General features: G+C 45.9%; 1 protein-coding gene across 5 annotated transcripts in view; it reads right to left on the bottom strand.

Annotated features, from left to right (window-relative positions):
* Positions 1 to 21,576, bottom strand: part of GULP1 (GULP PTB domain containing engulfment adaptor 1) — a 2,138,858-nt gene that overhangs the window by 825,140 nt on the left and 1,292,142 nt on the right. For all 5 annotated transcript variants that reach the window (XM_086955346.1, XM_086955349.1, XM_086955345.1 and 2 more), the window contains one exon: positions 4,014 to 4,086. In XM_086955346.1, the coding sequence (XP_086811472.1) occupies positions 4,014 to 4,041 (28 nt within the window). In that variant the 5' untranslated portion in view covers positions 4,042 to 4,086. The remainder of the gene's footprint in view (positions 1 to 4,013; positions 4,087 to 21,576) is intronic.

Genomic DNA, 21,576 nt, shown 5'->3' with positions numbered 1-21,576 from the left:
TCTCCCTGATCCTACTGTTAACAAGCCCCATCAGATAAGAGAAAACCCATAAAACTGAGGGAAGCTGTAGACTTCGTGTCCCAAGGACGTGCACAAAAAAGCCACAGGGCAGAACCAAAAAGCCTACAGAGCAATTGAAATGCAGGGTTTTAAACAAATATGGACAATGACCAATTGAAAGCATGGGCAGGAGCAAAAGTCCTCCTAAAATCCCTCTACCCCAATAAATCTCTTGCTGCGCACTGCAACACTAGGCACAAGACCTAAAAACCCGCTCAAATCAGACAGACATCTTACCATACCCGACTGAAATCTTCGGTTACCCAACTATTCTTTAAATAGCACATTTATTAACCCCTTAAGTGCGGGGAACGTTCAGCGGTCGTCGCATGCACTACCTCGCTAGTGCTGCGCACGTCCGCTGAACGTTCCATTCCCGTTAGCACAATCGAACGTCCACACTGGGGCGGAATTTTCGGCGCGCTCAACGGGTTAAGGAGGTGTAACACCACAAACACCCCCCGAAAGCTATGCCCTTACATGCAAACACCTTTTACCTTTTATGCCTATGGCCCTCTTCAAAACCGTACCATTCTTGTCCACAGGGACAACTCACATACCAGTACCGAACAGATGAAACTGCATTGGGTAGCAAAAGCCATGGTGCATCATACATGACATAATTATGGGTAACTTAGAAACAGTGGAATATACAAATTGATAATCTTATGATTTTTATATTGTATTATACACCATTGTTTTGATGCAATTCAATTGCATTTTAAATTAGGAATCTCTTTCCCGTTTTTTTATTGACTTATCCATTCTGGCCTCTCCCTCGTGATTATGTCTCTGAATAGCACTGACTATCTGGGCCTGCAATAAAATTGAAAGTGACAATTGCTAACTGCGTGAGAACTAATACAAAGGCTTCTGAGTTATATAGATGTTTTGAATAAGTGTGGACATACACCAGATATATATACCAAGGTCCAGTAATGATACCCAGTTGTGTCTTTGAAATGGGGCAACTGCCTCCAACTCAACTCTGACAAAAATGAAGTACTGATCTTCCGGAAGAACACCTCTGCATGAGACCACAGCTGGTGGCCTGCAGAACCCTGACCTATGCCCACACCGACCGACCATGCGTGCAACCTCAGCATCCTCCTCGACAGCCAACTGACTAGGAAACGGCATGTCAATTCAGTCGTCTCGTCCTGCTTCCATGCACTTTGCATGGTCCGCAAGATCTTCAGCTGGATCCCAACCAATTCCAGAAAGACCGTCACTCAGGCCCTCCTCACCAGTTGCTCGACTATTGCAACTCTCCTACACCAGCATCTCCACACACTTCCTCAGACCATACTGAATGTTGCAGCCAGACTCATCCTGGAGCTCCCGAAATGAACCCACATCAACCCCCCAACTGAGAGACCTCCATTGGCTCCCCATCCATAAGAGATGTTAGTTCAAGATCCTCACAAATGCCTACAAAGCCCTCCAAGTCCCAGGACCTACCTACATCAACCATTGACTGAACTTCCACCAACACTGTAGACACCTGTGCCCCTCCTCACTCACCGTTTCACACATCCCCCACATCCGTTGCAGTCACAGTGGTGGCCGCACCTTCTCCTACATTGCTGCCAAGACCTGGAATTACCTTCCTCTCCAGCTCTGTACAGCCCCCTCGCTGGCAGACTTCTGACAGTGTTGCACTTTACAAATGCTGTTGATTGATTGACTGAATTGTTATTCCAGAGACATCAAACTTGAACTGTTTATCTCGTACCATTTGGAAATTACACTTATAAAATGCAATAAGGCAACACCAATGTTATCCTAAGGGAGAAAAACGAATTTGAGAATTTTTCACCACCAGGACATGTAAAACTTAAAAGTACATGTCCTACTTTTTAAATACATTGAACCCAGTCCTTTGGGCTGCCCTGGGCTACCCTAGGGTTGACTTCCATGTATTAAAAAGGAAGGATTGGGCTTGGCAAAGGGTTTCTTTTGCCAGGTTGAGATGACAGTTTACAACTGCATACGCAGACTCTGAAAAGGCAGGCCTGAGATATGTTTGAAGTGTTACTTAAATGGGTGTCACAACAAGTGCTGCAGGCCCACCAGTAGCATGTCATTTATAGGCCCTAGGTACATGGAGTACCACTTTGGTAGGGGCTTATATGCCAATTGGGGAAAAGCCAATAGTACCATGTTTAGATGAGAAAGCACAAGCACATTAGCACTGATAAGCAGTGGTAATGAATGCAGAGTCCTAATGCCAGCAAAAACGAGATCAGAAAAAATGAACACCCTAACGCTGTCGGCTCTAACAAGGCCAATACCTAGTCTCATTGTGGTTCACAAAATTAGGAGAACAAAAACTTTTTAGAAATTTGAGTCACTAATAGGGGCAACTTTTATTTTGCTTCCTGGTCCTATTTTCTGTCCCATTTTGACCATGTGAGTAGGGATACCTTGCAAGAACACCATGCCGACCCAGCGAACCAATTAAAAAGACATGAAGGGCACTGTATACACATGTATATATATATATATATATATATATATATATCAGCAACCAATTCCACTCCAATCTCCAAACGGCAAAAGAGAGGGACACGAACCACTAATAAGGCTAGTTCTTCCTTTTGTATTAAATCATGATATAACGCGTTTCGGACTACTATAGTCCTTGCTCACATACGTAGGAATACATTTCGCCATAGTTTTTAAAGGCATTTTTTGGGATAAACACCACGTGGTATATAAACATAGAGGAAACACTTTCAAGTAACATTTTGTAAACACCCTCTTGTAGTCTGTTTTCTTTTGTCTTTTTGGCCTTTTGGTTTAGTCATGGACAGCTTAAAAATCACAGCATAAATGCACGTATTTCAACACATAAATATAAGGTATTTTGTCTTCATAACATGAAACCTTGTCTGCATAAAAATACTACATTGCACTTAGAATTCTTATAAATATATAAATATATAAAGAAAGAAATATGTCAATAGGGGAGGGGTCAGGCATTTTTCTATATGTAGTTAAAAAAGCCCTTTGCTAACAACCACATATACATTAATGTTAAAATGTCAATGTAGCTGAAGACATATTTTATATAACTGGATAAATCCAAAGTCCAGATGTAATCTCTAATAACATGTGCAAAGTACCGCATATTTGTAAACTGTTAAATAACTGTAGGTCTGACACTGCCCGCTCAGCTATTTACATGTGCAAAGTACTGCATAATTGTAAACTATAGACATGTCCAATAATACAATTGTAAACCAAGAATCATGTTGTTCTCCTGTGCAAAAAATCGCCAATAAAAGCTGCCCTGTTTTGGAACAAAGATCACTCACAAAGCAAGATCTCTACTTATTTTTGAGTTAACCAGCATAGCGCCTATCATAGGGTGTGCAAAAAGTTGCATTTAGAAAGTGACAGTGCTTATAGAAGAAATGAGAAAAAAAGAAGGAATATATTTCATTCTTAGAAAATGCAAGATTTGAAAGTTCACATTTTGCTTCCTTTCATCATATGTTATTTTACTTTTTACAACATGCCACTTCTGCCACTGATGTATCTTATTTACCAGGAGAGATGCACTTAAGGTATCAGATGTGGTCCATTCTCCTTTGAGGATGACACTAGATTTTAAGGTAAAAAATAAACCAATATTTCAAATTCAATTCAAAATATTGACATTTTTTAGCTCAGTAGCTGGGATGTATCATGTCACTTCAAAAGCTGTCTTCAGAAAGCAATCAACAGAACAGCAATGTTTTCCCCATAGACCAATCATTCTTGTCTAACAGTAAAAAAATACTTGTGAAATCAATATATTTTGCGTGACTTTCATGACCACTACTAAGTTTAGCAACGGGCAATACAGAGCTTGACTAATTGGTGTGGCGTGACTCAAAAGGCCAGAACTTTACACAAACATTTGATCCCCATAAGGACATACAGAATTGATTGTGGAACCTGCTTACCTTTCTTTCTGCTAAAAGCACGATTCATGTTGGGGATCAGGTATTCCGGTTTACAGCCTTCATGCAGAGTGTCCTGGAAGGCAAATGTTGCAAATCCCACATTAAAATGGTACTTCGAGATGCAGGTTTCTTTTGGCAAATGACATGCGATGCGTTCCTTTATGGAGAGGTATTTAAAATAAGATGACTGATAAGCACAACACGGTTCTCATTTAGTGACAGCATGTATTGAATAAAATAAGCTACATTGTCCTATCAAATGAAAGACTACTTCATATTAGTCCAATCCACACAACATACTACACGCACAATGAGGAACCTAACATTGATACCTCATTGTAAGCTCCGGCAGTGATCTTCACAAACATGGTGGAAATGATACAGAAGGCTGTCCTTGAGTGACAATAAAAGAGCAGCTGGGAGCCACCCGATTTCTGGGAAAATATTATGGACGTCATTTAAAGGACACCAGGGGTTGCAGCAATGACACTGGTCTTGCTTCTTGCGCCTTGCAATGCCTGGCAGTGCCTTTGTGACCCCTGGCCTCAGAGGGGGCAATAATAGTGCCAAGAACCCAGGATCAGTCCTGCAGTCCATATTTTCTGCCCATTTTTCATTATACTAATAGTGAATAATATATTATTGTTATTCACTATTAGTGTAATAAAAAAATGGAGCAAACTTAGCTGGAGCTGGCCTTTGTTGTCAACAAACTGGTGCAGACACAGTGCAAAGCATTAGTAAACCTGGGCCTCAGTGTCAGTAAGCATGAGTTGGTATGAGTGAGTTTAAGAGCGAAAGCAAATGAGTGAGTGAGAATGAATCAGAATGGGTATAAGGGAGTGTAAGTATGAACTAAGGATCATGTGACATGCCTTCGTATAGAACATCAAGGTCAAAGGTCATATGAGGTCACATCCTGTGATGTAATTATGGTTAATGTGTATGTGATGTGATGCTATGATTACGTTTAGTAATCCCCATTACTCTTAGTCCTACTTGTCCTCGACCCAGTCATCACTCATGAGGTATTCCATAGACAGGAAACAAAACAGGAAACGCTTTTAGGCTCCACCCCCCCCTCCTGCCAGGTGCTATATCAAGCCCAACCACCAAAAGCACATCCTGACACACCAAGCAACAAAGGCCTGGACAGGGAGGGAGGGTGGGAAGTATGACTCGGTCGAGGACGAGTAGGACTAAGAGTAATGGGGATTACCAAACGTAATCATAGCATTACCTCTACGTCCCTCGTCCTCGACCCAGTCATCACTCATGAGGCATACCAAAGAACGCACAAACAGGCCTTTGGCAACCCAATCACAGCAAAACACAGACCAGACACAAAGGGGTGCAGCAAGTGAAAAAAGTTTAATACACAAACAGAACTCAGAGCGGAGGGGGAACCCCCGCGGCCTGCAACACCCCACGACCAAAATTGGTCCGGACAGACAGGGCACAATTCAACCTGTAGTGTCTCACAAACGTGGACTCGGAGGCCCAGGTCCCAGCACGACAAATCTCATCAAGAGACACACCATGGTGCGCAGCCCAGGAGGCAGACACGCCCGAGTGGAACGCCCCCAAACCCCCGCTGGACAAGGCAAACTAGCACCACGATAGGCAAGAGTGATGACAGCCTTTATCCAACGACCCAAGGTGAGCCTGGAAGCAGCCTTACCCTTACTAGCTAAACCAAAGGTCACAAAGAGAGAGTCAGAAGAACGAAACTCCCCAGAACGAGCCACATAAATGGACAGGGCATGCCTCAGGTCCAAAGAATGTAGCAACAGCTCAGAAGGAGAAGAAGGAGAAGGACACAAATAAGGAAGAACTAGCTCCTGAGAGGAATGGAAACGGGAGCGGACTTTGGGGACAAAACCAGGATCCAAAGAGAGCACCACAGCATCATCCAAAAAACGCAAAAACGGTGGGGAACAACGCAAGGCCATAAGCTCCCCCAACCGCCTCGCCGAAGTGATGGCCACCAGAAAAGCCACTTTGTAGGACAGAAGCTTAAGGTCCACAGTCTCCAAAGGCTCAAAGGGGGAAGACTGCAAAACACCCAACACCAAAGACAAGTCCCAAGGAGGCACCAGAGAACGAACAGAAGGGGAAGAGAGCGAAAAACTACGAATTAGACGAGAAACCAACAGGCCATCTGAAGAAAGAAAAGAATTCGGGTCCCGGAAGGCCCGGATAGCAGCCCACTGGCCCCTCAAGGTAGAAACAGCAAAGCGCTTCTGAAAGCCATCCAGAAAAAACTGAAGGACAGAAGACACAGGGCAAGAGGTAGGAGACAAACCAGAAGAGGAAATCCACCCCGAGAAGGAAGCCCAGTGCTTCGAGTAGGAAGACAAAGTAGATGGCCTACGAGAGGCCTGCATCACAGAAATTATGTGGTAGGGCAGACCACGGACCCCAAGAGACAACCGTTCAACCTCCAGACCGCCAAGGAGAAGGGAACCAGAAGAGGGGACGGGGACCTCAGAGGAGACGGGTAGCGGGGCAGAATCCAAGGAGGGCCAGTGCGGAAGAACAGCCACCACCTGAGCCCCCTCCAGCTGAACCTTCAGCAAGAAGGCAGGAATCAGGGGAAAGGGAGGAAAGGCATAAAGAAGCCAAGGAGGCCACCGGAGAGACAAGGCATCCACTCCCCAGGCGCCCACCTCCGGAGACCTGGAGCAGAACAGTGGAACCAGGGCATTGGACCGGGAGGCGAACAAGTCCAGATCCGTAGTCCCGAACCTCAGGCAAAGCAAGCGAAAAGTCCGGGGAGCCAGGCACAGGGGCAGAGACGAAGGAAACCTCCGGCTCAAAGAATCCGCCACCACATTGTCCACACCTCGAATGTGCTGAGCAGACAGGGCCAGAAGATTCTTCTCCGCCCAGTCCGAAATGGAGCAGGCCACCAGATTCAGGGAAGAACTGCGAGTCCCCCCCTGGTGATTGAGATAGGCCACAGACACGGTGTTGTCCGATCTCACCAGGACATGGCAACCCTTCAGATGAAGATGGAAAAAGCGGAGTGCCCTCTCCACTGCAGACAACTCCCTCCAGTTGGACGACCTGTGAGACTCCACCGGGAGCCATCGAGCCTGCACAGCCCAATGGTCCAGAGTCGCCCCCCAGCCGGAAGCGCTGGCATCCGTGGTCACAACCAGAGGAGGAGGCAGACGGAACAACATCCCCACGGAAAGGTGGAAAGGATCCAGCCACCACTGAAGAGCAGACACAATGTCCAGAGACACGGGCACAGGGACCGCATAATCCAGGACAGGAAAGGGGACCCACCGCTGCACATGCCACAGCAGAGGGCGCAGATGAACCCTGGCCCAGGGCACGGTGAAGACAGAAGCAGCCATGTGGCCCTGAACCTCCAGCCACTGAAGGAGGGGAGCCGAGGCTAGCGATAACAACTTCCTCAGTAAAGACTGAAGGCGACAAATCCGGGCCTCCGGCAGGAACACCTTGCCCAACACAGAATCGAACACAGCTCCGATGAACATCCTCCGAGTGGCAGGCTCCAGGTGGCACTTCGGCAAGTTGATCAAGAACCCGTGTTCCCTGAGCGTAGTCATGGTCAAGTGAAGGCGGTGAGACATGACCTCCAGGGACGAAGCCTGAACCATCCAGTCGTCGGGATATGGGAACACCAACACCCCCAGGGGATGGAGATGGGCCACCAAGGGAGCCACGACCTTGGTGAACACCTTTGGGGCGGACCGTAGACCAAAGGGAAGGACGCAGAACTGCCAGTGCTGGCTCTCCAGGCAGAAGCGCAGGAAACGCTGATCCCTCACAGCCACCGGGATGTGCAGGTACGCATCCTGCAGGTCCAGAGTGGAGAACACCCAACCGGACTGGATCAGCGGGATAATCCTCTGGAGAGTCTCTATCTTGAACAGGATCTTCCTCACAAACAAGTTCAGACCCCGAAGGTTGATGACCACACGGAAGCCCCCCGTGATCTTCGGCACCACAAAGATGATGGAGTAGACGCCCAGCCCCCTCTCTGCCAGCGGAACAGGGACAACCGTAGGTTTGCTGGCCAAAGAACGAACCCCGTCCAACAAGGCCAGACGGCGGGAGGAATCCGGAGGAGAAGGGGTCACCACCACCCCAGAGGGGGGAGGAGGGGACAGGAACTCAATCCGGTAGCCCCTTCCAGCACCCATCAGTCGGAGGTCATCAGGCGCCAAGCAGGAAGGAACTGGCGAAGCCTCCCACCAACCAGAGGCGGACCACCAGCGAGAACGTCCCCCAGGCTGGAATAGTCAGGGACCAGACCCGGCACCCCTCTGGGACTTCTTCTGAATCTTCCGGGGAAAAGACCGGCCAGTGCCACGCTGACTCCGAAACGAAGACTGCTGAAACCTGGAAGGCTGGCGGAAAGACCTGGCACCAGAGAAGGAGGAACTCCGACGGGGCGGAAGATCATGAAAGGACAAAGAATGCTTGTGCTCCTTGAAGACCTTGTGCAGTTTCTCCTCCAGTGAGTCACCAAACAGACTAGCACCAGTGAAAGGCAGCCTCAAAGCCATGGAACGCTGGGCCGCGTCCGTCTTCCAATCTCTCAGCAATAGGTTACGACGGGCAGCCACAGAGGAACCACAGGACATAGCAGAAGCCCTCACCGAATCAAAGGCGATGTCCGACAGGAATTCCGCCTGGCGCTACATAGACTCCAGCAACTCCGGACAACTGGCACCCTCCCGCATAGATGAAAACAGGGACTTGAAATTGGTCAGCAGAGACTGGGCAACATACCAGAATGAATAGCCAGGTGCGAGGCAGCATAAGACTTCTTCAGGGCAGAATCCACCTTCTTGTCCACGCCATCCTTCAGAATGTTATCATCTGCCATAGAAGGACGACCCACAAGACTGGCCACTACAGAGTCCACAGGAACGGAATCAGGTAAATTATCGCCATATCCTGCAAGGGATAATGCATGGATATAAACCTGGGCATGGAAATATGATCAGGGTCCTTCCACTCTTTCAGCAGGACATCAGAGACAAAAGGATGGACCGGCAAGGAAGAGGCAACAGGCTTCCGAAACTGCGGCAAAAGTGAATCCTGAGAAGCACTGGGCGCAGAATCATCAGGAAACCCCATGTTAACCCTCACATGGGAAAGGACGTCAGGCAAGAGATCACTGGAAATGTATTAGCCCTGAAGCTCAACGGCAGCCGAAGAAGACTCATCAGACTCAGAAGATGACGAAATATCAGAATAAAGCGAAGCAGAACCAGAAAGACCAGCAGCACCCTTCTTGGACGCCTTGATATCAGAAAGAGTCTCCAGGATCAGGCGCTTAATCCTATCATCATCAATCCCCTCGGCACGCTTCACAGGAGGAGGAGGAGATGAGGCCACACCGGAATCCGAGGAAGAGGGAGGCACAGGAGAGGAATGCTTCCTCTTGCGATGGTGCTTGCCCATGTTCAATAACCAAAGCACAAACAGTAATGAAGGAAAAACACCACAAAAGCACCCCCCCCCCAGAGGACACAAATATATACATATTGAGGGCACACCCCAATTAACCCCCCCACAGGGAGGCAAGTCCCGACCCCCCCAGCCAACCAGCAGGCCAAGCCGGAAAAGAGGGAGGGACATGGCAAAAACAAAAAGAGAGCAGAACAGCCCTCGCGGCATAACTATGCATGACTCACCGAGGCTCACTGCAAGGGAAAGGCGAATGCCAGAAGCGGGAAGCAGGGGCACAGAGTCCGGTGGCGGGAGCCATACCAAAAAGAGTCCCCAATGACTGGAGCGCCCGGAGTCCACCCGGGCGTGGATCTCCTCCAGTTCACAGCGCATCGCGAGAGGAGGCCGGGCTGCCACACAACCAGGAAGCCCGGCCACAGCTAATCGGGAGGACAGAGCTGGCTGTTGGCACACCGCGGGGTCCAATGCCGGCTGAAACGCCCCCACCCTCTCCCCCCACCCCTCCGCCAGCCCCCACAGCACAGAGGGGCCCGGGCGGGGGATGGGGGGGTGAGAAATACGGAGAGGTGCGTGCAGAAACCAGCGCTCCTCAATCCAAGCACCACCCCAATGAGAAACATCTCCGGGCCCCCACAACCACAGAGAGGCCCGAGGGGGGTATGGAACACCCCAGGGAGGAGCGCGCACAAAGCAGACCGGCGCTCCCCACCCCTACCTGTCAGCAGGTGAGCCCGAGGAGCCAGAAGACATCAAGAGCAGGATACCAGGAACGAAGTAGAAGGAGGAAGACCAGAGAAGCCCAGCAGCTCAGGTCAACCAAGCCAAGGAGGAGACAGGGAAGCCCAGCAGCCTAACTCCGAAGAATCCCACGACGGTCCATGGGAGCCTCCCAGAGCCCAGCAGAGGAGGAACCACAGGACAAAGATGGAGGTAAGTGCCCGGCACCCACACCAGTGTCTCCCATCAAGTAATCCGACAGGAAACAAAACAGGATGTGCTTTTGGTGGTTGGGCTTGATATAGCACCTGGCAGGAGGGGGGGGGTGGAGCCTAAAAGCGTTTCCTGTTTTATTTCCTCTCTATGGAATACCTCATGAGTGATGACTGGGTCGAGGACGAGGGACATAGAGGTAATGTGACTTCCACTGCCCTTGGCATTTTGGTCATTGACGCCCATGGAGAAACCTCTTAATGCTTTGAAAGTCACTTAAGTGTTCATCCACTACCTTGTTCCACTTTGAACCTGGAGCAGTAAGGGGGCCTCCCATCAAACTGGAGCACAGTGTGGAGTGTGACCCAGTAGTTGGAGCCTGGTATTGCTCTCCACTTTGTATACAAGTATACCGTGGCTTTTCCAGTAAAGGAACCTGTGAAAAGGGATCTGGCCCGACACCCACTCTGGTTTGGAGTTTGACTTCCATATTCTCGAAACGCAGGTTTATCCACTATTGACTCGTGCACCTACATCTCCCACTAAACGCGGTGTCGTAATCAATTAGTATCAAAACAGAGGACAATGGTAGTTCATTGAGTGATTACCTCAGCATGACAATGTCATAAAAAGAGCTACTCAGTGTCTTATTACAATATTAAAGAGGATGGTGGAACATTAATTATTTTAGATTTCTTTCTCCACCTATGCGCCCCAAATAAAATGCAAACTGATGTGGTCATCATTTTTAAAATGTTAATTATGCCGGCTGAGTGATACTTTGGATCGAAGAAAAACATTGTTGAAGAGGAAGGAGAGCAGTGACTATATGTATATCAACCATGAATTAACAGGTACACATGATTACCCTGCGGTATTTATTCCAAGAGGAGCCATGATTCCCGCACGCAAACTGCAAGATGGAAAGCAGAGGACACCAGGACTGATTCGTTGATTGCAAAGCTCGACATTCGAGTCAGTCATTTGTTAAACATTTTGAAATGCAAAGCTTTCAGAATATAAAATATTCAGCGGGTGCAGCAATCCTAGAATGCTAATGTAAGACATAAGGGGAGGGGTGAGAAGGAGCAAGGAAAAGCATAGGCAGGGACAGAGGGCTGCAGACATCAGAGGGTAGTAGAGCAGATACACCACGTGAAGCATATGGCCACACCAAAGGCTGAAGTGAAAGTTTTTTTTATTTATTTCCGTACAAGAAAATATTGGGCATGATGGTCTTATTTCACTTTAATGTGTTTCATTAAGCCGACAAAATACATCGGTGTTGTATTGGCCTACATGCTCTTGGATATGGGAAAACAGCTGTTAAATCACTCAGGGCAGTGGGGAAATTGTGAGTTAATATCGACTGTTAGAGGTCGGTGTCCCATGATAGGTACCAGAGGACCACGGCAATGTTATTCAAAGAGCTGAGAAGAGATTATTTCATGGATTTCTTCCACTGAGCCACGGTCAATCTGTTGTAGGCTCAAGTTATGTCTGTGAGGCCGTGTACCCATCTCACACAACAATAACTCCTCGCATACGATCATACTGCATGCAGCCAAGCCAGGATGGTGCATTTACTACTTACGGTCAGGAAGTCTCTCAATTTTGGGGAAATTGGGGAGAGGATGTAGCCTAAGGGCTAGGGCTGTTCATCTCCAATCTGGGGAACTAGGTTCAAGTCTTGGCAATGACGTTCAACATCCTGTGGTACTGGGCAAATGGAAAGGGGCGACCACTCGGTCCCCCCGAACGTATGGTTGGGGGCCCGGATCCCCCCGGGAAATCATTTTGGGCGGGGGGCGTGTCACGGCTGCTATGCCCGAAGCGGCGTAGCCGGGGCGCGCCTTTTCCCGCCCAAGAGGGGTTGTCCTAGACACCTACACCGATGGCCACGCCCAGTAGGCGTACCAGCGGAGGGTTCACGCCCTCCCGAAGATGGATAAAGAGAGCGGGAATCCGAAGAAGCATCCTCTTGTTCCTGTGCTTGGAAGCTGCACCCACTCGTTGCACGTGAGCCCTCGACGGAACAAGGAGCAATTTTGACCCACCCACCAGCCCCTTATGGCAATGTTAGTACTGCAATAAAGTAATTCTCTTTGATAACATCTTCTTCCCTTTGTTTAGCGGTATATAAAGGTCTAGTTTAGTGATATGATGAATGTCTGAACATATATTGCAAATAAACAGCATAATTTTCTCCCTTAGTAGGTATTCAAATGTCGTATTTATTTTTTGGTCGGGCGGTAAGGTCATGATCGGTGAGCAGTAATTTCAAGGTCCCTAGAGGGGGGCGCCACCCACTATGGATGGGAGCGCCCGGGGGGAGGCGGCCATTGGCCCCTCCCACGGGGAGGCGGCACCCACTAAGTATGGGTCGCCTAGGAGAAGACGGCCATAGGCTCCTTCCAGGGGAGGAGGGGGCTATATGCCCCTCCTACGAATTTCCCGGGGCCCGGATATCCGCGACGGCGGATGTGATAGATAGTGTGGGGTGGGAGGGGGAGTCCACGCTGCCTTCTTACAGACACCTCACACGGGTCCTCGGACGACCTTTAAGATGGCGTCGAGTTAAAATGGGGGGCCCCACAAGACAAGGGAAATTGGAGTTGGCACAGAGGGTACAGTCATCTGCGCGGCCGCCACTCACACCGTGAGGGCGAGAGTTTTGGTAGTAGGGATCTGACACCGGTTGCGACCTTGCCGTTGGCCCGTAATGCTAGGATGTACAATTTTAATTTAGAAAGTATGCATTTGCAGGATGTTAGACTCGGCTAGGAAAACCTTTGTACTAGAGATTTGTTAAGGTTAGCCAATGAACATGTCTTCATCGAAATGTAATAAATGAAAATTGTACATGATATGAAACGCTTATTTTAATGTTTTAATTATGTTTCATATTTTAATAAATATGGCCGGGAGGTTGACTCCCTCCCGCCTTCCAAAAGTTCAGAACTGCGTCCGTCTTCCCATCCTTGGGGATTTGTGTTGGGAGGGGGTAACAGGCATCCCGGCCATATCGCGTAATCTCTCCGGGCCTTACAAAAATGAATGTGTACTTGTGTAACACAACCAGTGCTCATGTAAAGTGCTCTGATACCTGATACCTTTGGATCAATTTCACCCTATATAAAACTACTACTACAAAAAAGACAAAAATGTAATTCTACTTCAAAATAAATGCGTAAAGCAGCAATATAGCAAGGTTGCACCCCATCTGGACACTGTCCTTAAATGTTACGTTCTCATATAATGCAAACTCACCTTTCAGGTGCAGAACTGTCCACATTCCTGTATGTAGGAGCTACAGAAGTACAGGTAATTCTAATTTGGTCCAGACTCGTGTTCAAGTGATTGACTCATATTTAATTTCAAAGTCAATAAATGTGAAATATAATGCAGACTTGCAGCTGGGCAGTTCTGCAAGATGTTAGGACCAGTTATGCCTAGCAAATTGTGATTGGCTAAAAGAAGAGAAGTGTATTACTACTTTCTTTGAAGCCCAACATGCTGTGGTCAAGGGTTACACTTTACCAACACTGTAAACCATGTCAAGTTAATTCAGCAAAACTGTTTTGCGCGCAGAGAATAAAAAATATCCCTCAAGGCTTCAGGTACTATGCTAATTTTGTTAATGGTCATTACAATCAAAATATTTGAAAGGCTTTAGAGTCAAGATTGTTGATTTCAAATCTTATGGGTAAGTGTGGCCCTCAACCATCTCTGTTAAAACCCTCAGGCATTGTAGTGTCAAACTGGCAATTATATAATCAAGTGACACATTCTTCCCATTTATGTGAATAACTCTTCATAACATACTGTTTGTTTCTCACTTCAATTAAGCCCTGATGTACAATGGTTGCAACAATTCTTCATGTCAGCTGTTCTAATTAAGAAACCAGTTAATTTTTCATTTATCCCTGTGGTTCATTATTTTTCAATAGCTCCTTCAATTTCCTAATTGCATTACAGCATTTAGCCCTAGCCAGTTATTTCAGCTTTTGTATGTTTTTGGCCCAGTTGTCCTAGAACATTCAAATAGCAATTCCTTATAAAAATAGAAAACAGATAAAAATACGTTTAACTGCTTCTTCCCTCTCAAGAATATATGTAATAATTTCCTTTCAAAGTTCTAATACCTCCACCGAATTAATATTATTACCTAGATTTATTAATGTTGCAGATGAGTACACGTTTGCCAGGCCTGTGCTTCCATGAATTCAATATTGTCCCAAGAAGGGGTGGTTTGGTTGATGAAAACGCCATAGGAAATGATTACTCCCCATGCATTTAATCTCCTTCCTTCAGTTTTAATCTATCAGGGATTAAATATTTCCTACATATTCAACGTTTGAGGTAGGAATATCATCACTCACACTGACATTCTAAATCCTGTACTTTAAAAAATTAGACATGTTCATGGTGGATTTCCCAGGACACTGAAAGTATAGAATTGAAATCTTGATTCTAAGATATACCGGAATGCATTAAATTCAACAGCCTTGGTTCCAATGACAAATTCAGCTAACAGGTCAGGAGGAATGAGTAGACAGGGCCTGCCTATTTCAAGGATTTACAGCAGTTTGTCCACTGATTGTAGCATACCAACGTCTGTGCTACAAACGTATCTCAAGCTTGGTTGAAGATAATTAAGGCGTTAGTTTTGAGTGCTGAAATAATGTGATTGCTTTACGGTACATATCTGTAGAACATTTGGTAAGATAGGTAGCATGTATACTGGCCAGAAATTGTTCAGATCCTTATAGTTTTCAAGATGTCTATGACTGCACAATGGATCAGAGTGGAGTTAACTGTAATTGTTAGGGATGGGAGGGGGAGCATACCTTTCACCGGATTGGCAGGGTGTAGAGTTAGTAAATGTGACAATAGTTTTAGATCTGCAATTATGATGTACAGTTTTGCTTGTGATATTTCCGTAACAGAATATCAAATTTACCTGGAATTACAGGTTAAGTCATCATTGAGCACTTCAGATATTTCGGAGATTAGGGGAAGTTCTATTTTCCTTATTTGATCAGCTAAGAAGAATAGTCTCTCATAGTTTTCCTTCACATCTATGACATTCAAAATAATGGCAGACTCGTGTGCTTCTTAACTATTTCTAACAGTTTCTAAGGGAAATTTTTTGTAACATATTTACCACTGATTTAAAAGAATTTGTAAGTATTGTGCATCAAGTGAGGATTTATGAAGTGTGGGATGTTGATTTTTTTTAATGTCATATTCTTTCAGTTGTCCTTTGAAGTTTCTATTTTTCCTGTAGTTCAGTAGAGAACACTATCCAGTTTTGTTTCTATCTGTTTTTAATTTGGTGGGGGAGGAGGCGAGTCAATCTGAACATTACTCATTACTAAATGACAGTAGTCAGTCATCTTGATTGTATCCAACTTAATAATGGGGCACATACATTTGATGACATCTTGGTATTCATTACTGCCGTATTAATATCTTTTAAGTCTCTTACCTAAATGTTAGGTTTCGAGGTTTGACTCATAGTGTAAGAGTGTTGGTGTAATGAAGGGTAAAACTATTTAGTAAGCAGTCAGACCAGTCCTTATTAATGTTTCAGACACTGAGATTTTTTTATGTCAATATGGTCACACCTTTCACAATGGCTGTTGTGGGTCTGTTAGTCTGGGCATCTCGATTTCTATGTGGCCGGATCTTGAAGTGTGTGTGACCCTTAGATGTTGGTAGAGGAGAAGCAGCAAAACATTTTTTTTTCTAGAGGGGTCCTAGCATTGGGGATGAGTGTTAGGGAGTGTGCCAGGGAGTTCAATTGAGCTTAAAGTGAGTCATGTTTGTGAGCAAGAGAGGGAGTAGTGTTCGATAGAGTCAGAAGGGAGAAGTAATTATTTACGCGGGTAACACAATTTGAGTGTGGTGCAGCACTGCAGGAAGTCAGATTCTTAATGTGGTAAAATAGATGTCCTTGGGGAAATATGTTGTGTTAAAGCAACCAGTAGAACTTAAAGGAATATATGGGGGAAGTAGAGGAAGAGAATGCAATGCATCCAAGTTCTGTGTACTGGCTCACAGGAGATAATGGATGGCTATAGATGGGAGAGACCAAATGGAAGTCAATTAATGGGAGAAGTGGAGGGATTTCACTGCCACTAAAATCACGAGAGGTGCCTTCTCTGAGGTATGGAGTTCAGACAAAGAGTGGTATGGGCTGGTCCAAAAATTAGTCAATAAATTAGGATATTGGGGAGGCAGAATCATGATGGAAATATTTGGTGAGGGCTGTTTCACACTGAAGAAAATCTCTTTCTGATTGCTGAATAGGCATCTGAGATCAATTTACACAAGGTTTCCACCAGCCACTTGGATCTTCAGCTTTGTGTGTATGTACTCATATTACATAGAACAAAAATAGCAAGGGAGCAATGAAGTGTACATTATGTAGACATTGTCAGACAATAAAGATTGTTTACTCTAGTGGGAATTTCACAATTACATTACATTTCACTATTTTTGGCACAAGGAGATTAAGTGATCTGCCAGAATCACAGGAAGTTAAATCAAGTGCTGAAGCTGGGATTCTAACCTAGGAACCCAAGTTCCAAACTTGGCAGCTCTACCCACTAAGGCCTATCTAAACCCCTTCCAACTATCACAGATGGATACTGATGCTCTTCCGTAAATAATTGGAGGAGGTGTGTCTAGTTTTAGTTCATAAGTATTGTTCCTGGATTTGTATACATTACGGAATCTAGTGAGAAATTCCTTCCATAGAAGTGAGTGCCATTTTTCCACCGCGATTTCTGAAAGAAATGCCAGACTCTTGGATTTCTCTCATAAATGCTTGCAACCTCTCAGTATTTATTTCAATAAATAACACCTACAAGTACAATGTAATTGAAGAACAACACATACTCAAACCAATAAATGCTACATTCATAGTCACCTATTTCAAACTGTTATGGGTAATGCAATATGCAGTTTCAGCTGTGAGATCATTTGCAACATTAGCAATTGTATTTGCCTCATCAAAGCAAGGACATGAGCATTGCATTTCATATCGGGTCATAATTTTCATGGCTGTTGTGCAAGTTATATACCATAATTAGCTAACCTCAGAGTTTTTTCAGTTTAACTTGTAATAATAACGGCACTTGAAAAAATTTAGTTTTTTTAAATTAATTACTGAGTTTTGTCTTTAAAACATAGACACATGTTTGAACCAAAGTTAGTTATGACTTCACTCTAAACTATGTCTTTTCTGCAAAATATATCGCCATTGTGTAGTTATAGTTAGGACTGGAATTCCATAGGTAAGACATTTTTGCGGTTTCCTGTTTAAAGAATCTTCACAAAACTTTCCAGAAAAAAAGTTAAGCCAATGCAGCTCCTTCCTAGATAGTGTGGATGTGATCCATTCAGCGGGGGTCAATAAAACAGGTATTCCAAAATGCATTTTCCCTATACAATTTTCCACAGGAAAATCAAACAGTGCTACGGCAACAATTGCTGAATGGAACTAAACCAGACTCGACAGCAAGCTAGATCATTAGCCCAGAAGTGTGCTTTTTGTAATTTGGTGTAAATCTGTTTAGTAGTTTTTGAGAAATTAAGACTAAAAACGTATGTATATATAAAGATGCTGTAGTCCTGTGGGCCTGGATGTTCGAATGATTAGTTTTGTTTGGCTGCCTGATATCAACAAAGATGTTTGGTAGCCATTTTAGGACTTTGGGACTCAGTCCCTGTGTTCGGAAAAAAAGCCTAAAAATAAGATATAGAGGGCAGGGTAGGTATATGCAATTCCCCAGGCCATGAGTGGGTGGGGGGGTTATCCTGCTTCCTTGGGGCCAAAAACAGATATTCTTTTTAACAGTGCTGTAATAGTACAGCAGAAGCAAGATAAAATAATTTTTAAAAAGAGTCCACCTTTTTTTTTCAATCCTCCGGGGAGGGGCAGGGCCCAGGGGTAACCACTTACCTGAACCACAAAATGGCCCGAGGACCCATCCTCTGGGGCCACAGTAAATTAAATATTTATATAAAGTGGAAAGCGGATGGAAGCTTCTTCTCCGAACCATTAAATGGCCATTGGCACCTAATACACTGTGGCCTGTTGAAATGATTATTTGAGAACGGGGCACAGGGCTTCACTCCACAAGAGATAAAATGGCCAGAGGACACCATTCCCTGGGGCCGAGGTCCTGGAAGTGTCCCCGCCGTGCACAATCTTGCCATCAATTATGTCATTTCAGATGTTGTAGTGATATTATTAATGATGTTACAGGACATGTTAAGAGTGATGTAATCAGGCCCGGACAGGTAATTCCGAGCAGCGGGCAATCCCCCGTTAGGCTGTATGGGGTGGGGGCCGGATTTATCACAGGAGGCCAATTTTGTTGTTGGAGTGATTTACGGCCCGTGACATGAGTCAGAGAGAGTAAAGTACTCTTCTCTGTCCGTGTCTCTGCTACGCGGAAAATTTAAGGGGTCTGGTGCCATGTAGACAGACTGCACTTTGCAGCCTGAGGCTGCCACCACCAGGGATTTTTTAACAGGCCTGGGATAATAATCAGGAGGAGGAGGAGCCAGGCCCAGGGGAGGTGCCCGGTGCGCACAGGCTTGGGTGTGCCGCGTGCAGATAACATCTGCTCTGCCACCGCCCGTCGTGTCTGTGAGCCTTTAGTGGAGCAGGTGGGGGGCAGGGTGACCATTGTCATGCCGCATGTGCATTGGGGCTGCATCCCAGAGACCTGACACCTGACCTGACTGAGACAGAGAGGCAGAGGAAGCCTGACCATGCAGCAATAATTTAATTCTAGCGAGCGAGCCCCCCAGTCCAGTGTCTGCCACCCGCAGCAGGTGAGTTTGTCCATCCACTCCAGTCATCATCATCATGGGCAGACAGGGCAGTGGGCACTGGGTGGGTGGGAGTCGTTGGGAGAATGCCAGGCTGCTTCGTTGTCTTTAATTGCGGCCTACTTAGGCTTCTGGGCAGGCTTGGGTAGAGTGAAGTGTGCCTTGTCTTACTCAATTGTTTTATTTTGGCCCCATGTTCCTTTAATCTGTAATCACAGATTCCTACAAGAATTTGGTTTATGTCAGTTTTCGACCTCTTTTAGTTCCTACACTAAACTAGCAAGCATTGTTTCCCTCACTTCTTTAATAAGTGTGCGCTTTATAACTGCCTTTAAAACATCTTACATCATCCCCTCACCCATGTTTCCTTTGTCATTGCGATGGTAATGTTTTTAAAATAAAAAGAATGGAAATATATCAAACTTTTAAAATACCAAAATATAACAAGCATGGCAGATGTTTGCTGTGGCTCATGGTTGCCCCCCCCCCCCCCCCCGGCTTTCCGACCATTGCCTTTATCAATCTAATGGGTGTTTGAATTTGTACGCATGCTGGAGTCTGAAGACAATGCTGAACTGTTGCCTCAGTGAGGCTGCATCGGCCACATTGGCTCCGCAGCTACTTCAAGGCCCGAGGGGTCCCCTGCCTTTTGGTGTTTGTTGGCTGTTGGGCAACCACATCGGTACCAGCTCAGAAGCTGATTTGTGGCATGGGCGCCCAGCAGCCCCCAGTGACCCCGACCTTCTGTTTGTTGGCTCTTGGGAACACTGGAATCGACCTTGGTGCCTGACCCGGCCGCTGGCTTTCGGTTCTTGGCTCAGGTCCACAGCGTTTGTTCCCGGTAGCCTGGGGATTATCCTTTGGGCCCTGGGCGGTGGCGCCAGAGAAGCGGTGTAGTGTAGAATGGGGTGTCTTATGAACAAAAATACCGCTCCATATTGCTGCTGCAGACTTTGAATGATACCCGCAAAACATCCTAATCAGCAAGGTGTGGTCTTTATTGATGTGCACAAGGTTCTAGGCCTATCAGTGCGGAGTCCAGTGAGTGCACAGTGCATGCTAATATAAGGGTCACTGCCCCAACACACAGGCACAATAGCAATGGCTTAATTATTATTGTGTGGAGAACCAGGGTGGTGTGCAGTGGAGTGGAGCAAGTGGTGTCTGGCACCCCGCATTGACTGTTTATGGCATCCCCCTCAGCTCTGGTGACCTCTGCCACAGTGACCAGACCATCAAGTATGAGTGCTAGATCTCTGCCACCACTGGCAGCTACTTGGGGGTTGCGGAACCCGCCCAGCTAAGTCTGGGTGCGACTTGCAACACGAGGAATAACTGTCTCTCTTATTATCAGCCAGAGCGAACAGAATACACAGCATTAATGTGGCATTTTCTGCCTCTTTAATCCATATTACTTATTAGGATGCAAGGTAGATAAAGAACAATTAACAAGAGGGGTAACATAACAAGATATCGCTCAGCACTCACCTGATAGTCAACAAAATATGTCGAAATTTGAAATAATCAGAGTGGTGCTCATACGGGAATAATGTTCACCCCAAATCCAAAATTCGGAACCCTTCACAAGGTCCTATACATTTTACATAAACACATTAGTCAGTACATAAGCATAATTTGCACTCATAATCTATCACATTTCCATTGCTGTAGTTCTTTAAATTATGGACTCCACATGTCAATATGTAAATCTTGGACTCTGCTGGGCACATGAAAAGTTGACTGAGTGATGGTCGGGTGCAATATGAAGCAACTGGAGACTAGTATCTTGATTCTTCAGATGTCAGAAACGGACTCACGAGAAAGGGGCACCCTGTCAGGTCACATCGAACATTTATTCTATTAATGAGAGACTGCTCATGAGCTAACACGGGCGGGAACAAAAGTATGTATCCTTATTTTGCCTAATATTACCCCAAAAAAATAACAAAAACAATATAACGTTTCAATTCAAACACAGCTATTAAAATTTCAACAGGACTCACAAGCGATGTAAACAACCGAGCCGAGGTAAAGGGTAATCACTTTAATGAAGTGTGTATCTATTTCAACATTGAATGTTCTCACCAGATGCCACCACCATGGGGAGCCTTTCTAATCTGAAAGGCGTACCCCTTTTGTCCACAGACTTATGTGGGTAGCCCCCAGACTGACCAGGTACTGCGCATTGGATTATGGCCGCTGCCCATCAACCCGTACTGCCTTATTGTAATTCAAAGATGGCTTGTCAATGTAGACATTATTTGAGACCTCATCAGCCAGAAGCCCCAACTTGAAATCAATAATACAGCATTTCTGTAGGACGGGT

Source organism: Lissotriton vulgaris, chromosome 2_1, assembly GCF_964263255.1.
Source record: "Lissotriton vulgaris chromosome 2_1, aLisVul1.2, whole genome shotgun sequence".
NCBI lineage: Eukaryota > Metazoa > Chordata > Amphibia > Caudata > Salamandridae > Lissotriton > Lissotriton vulgaris.
This window is presented reverse-complemented; position numbering and strand designations above follow the sequence as displayed.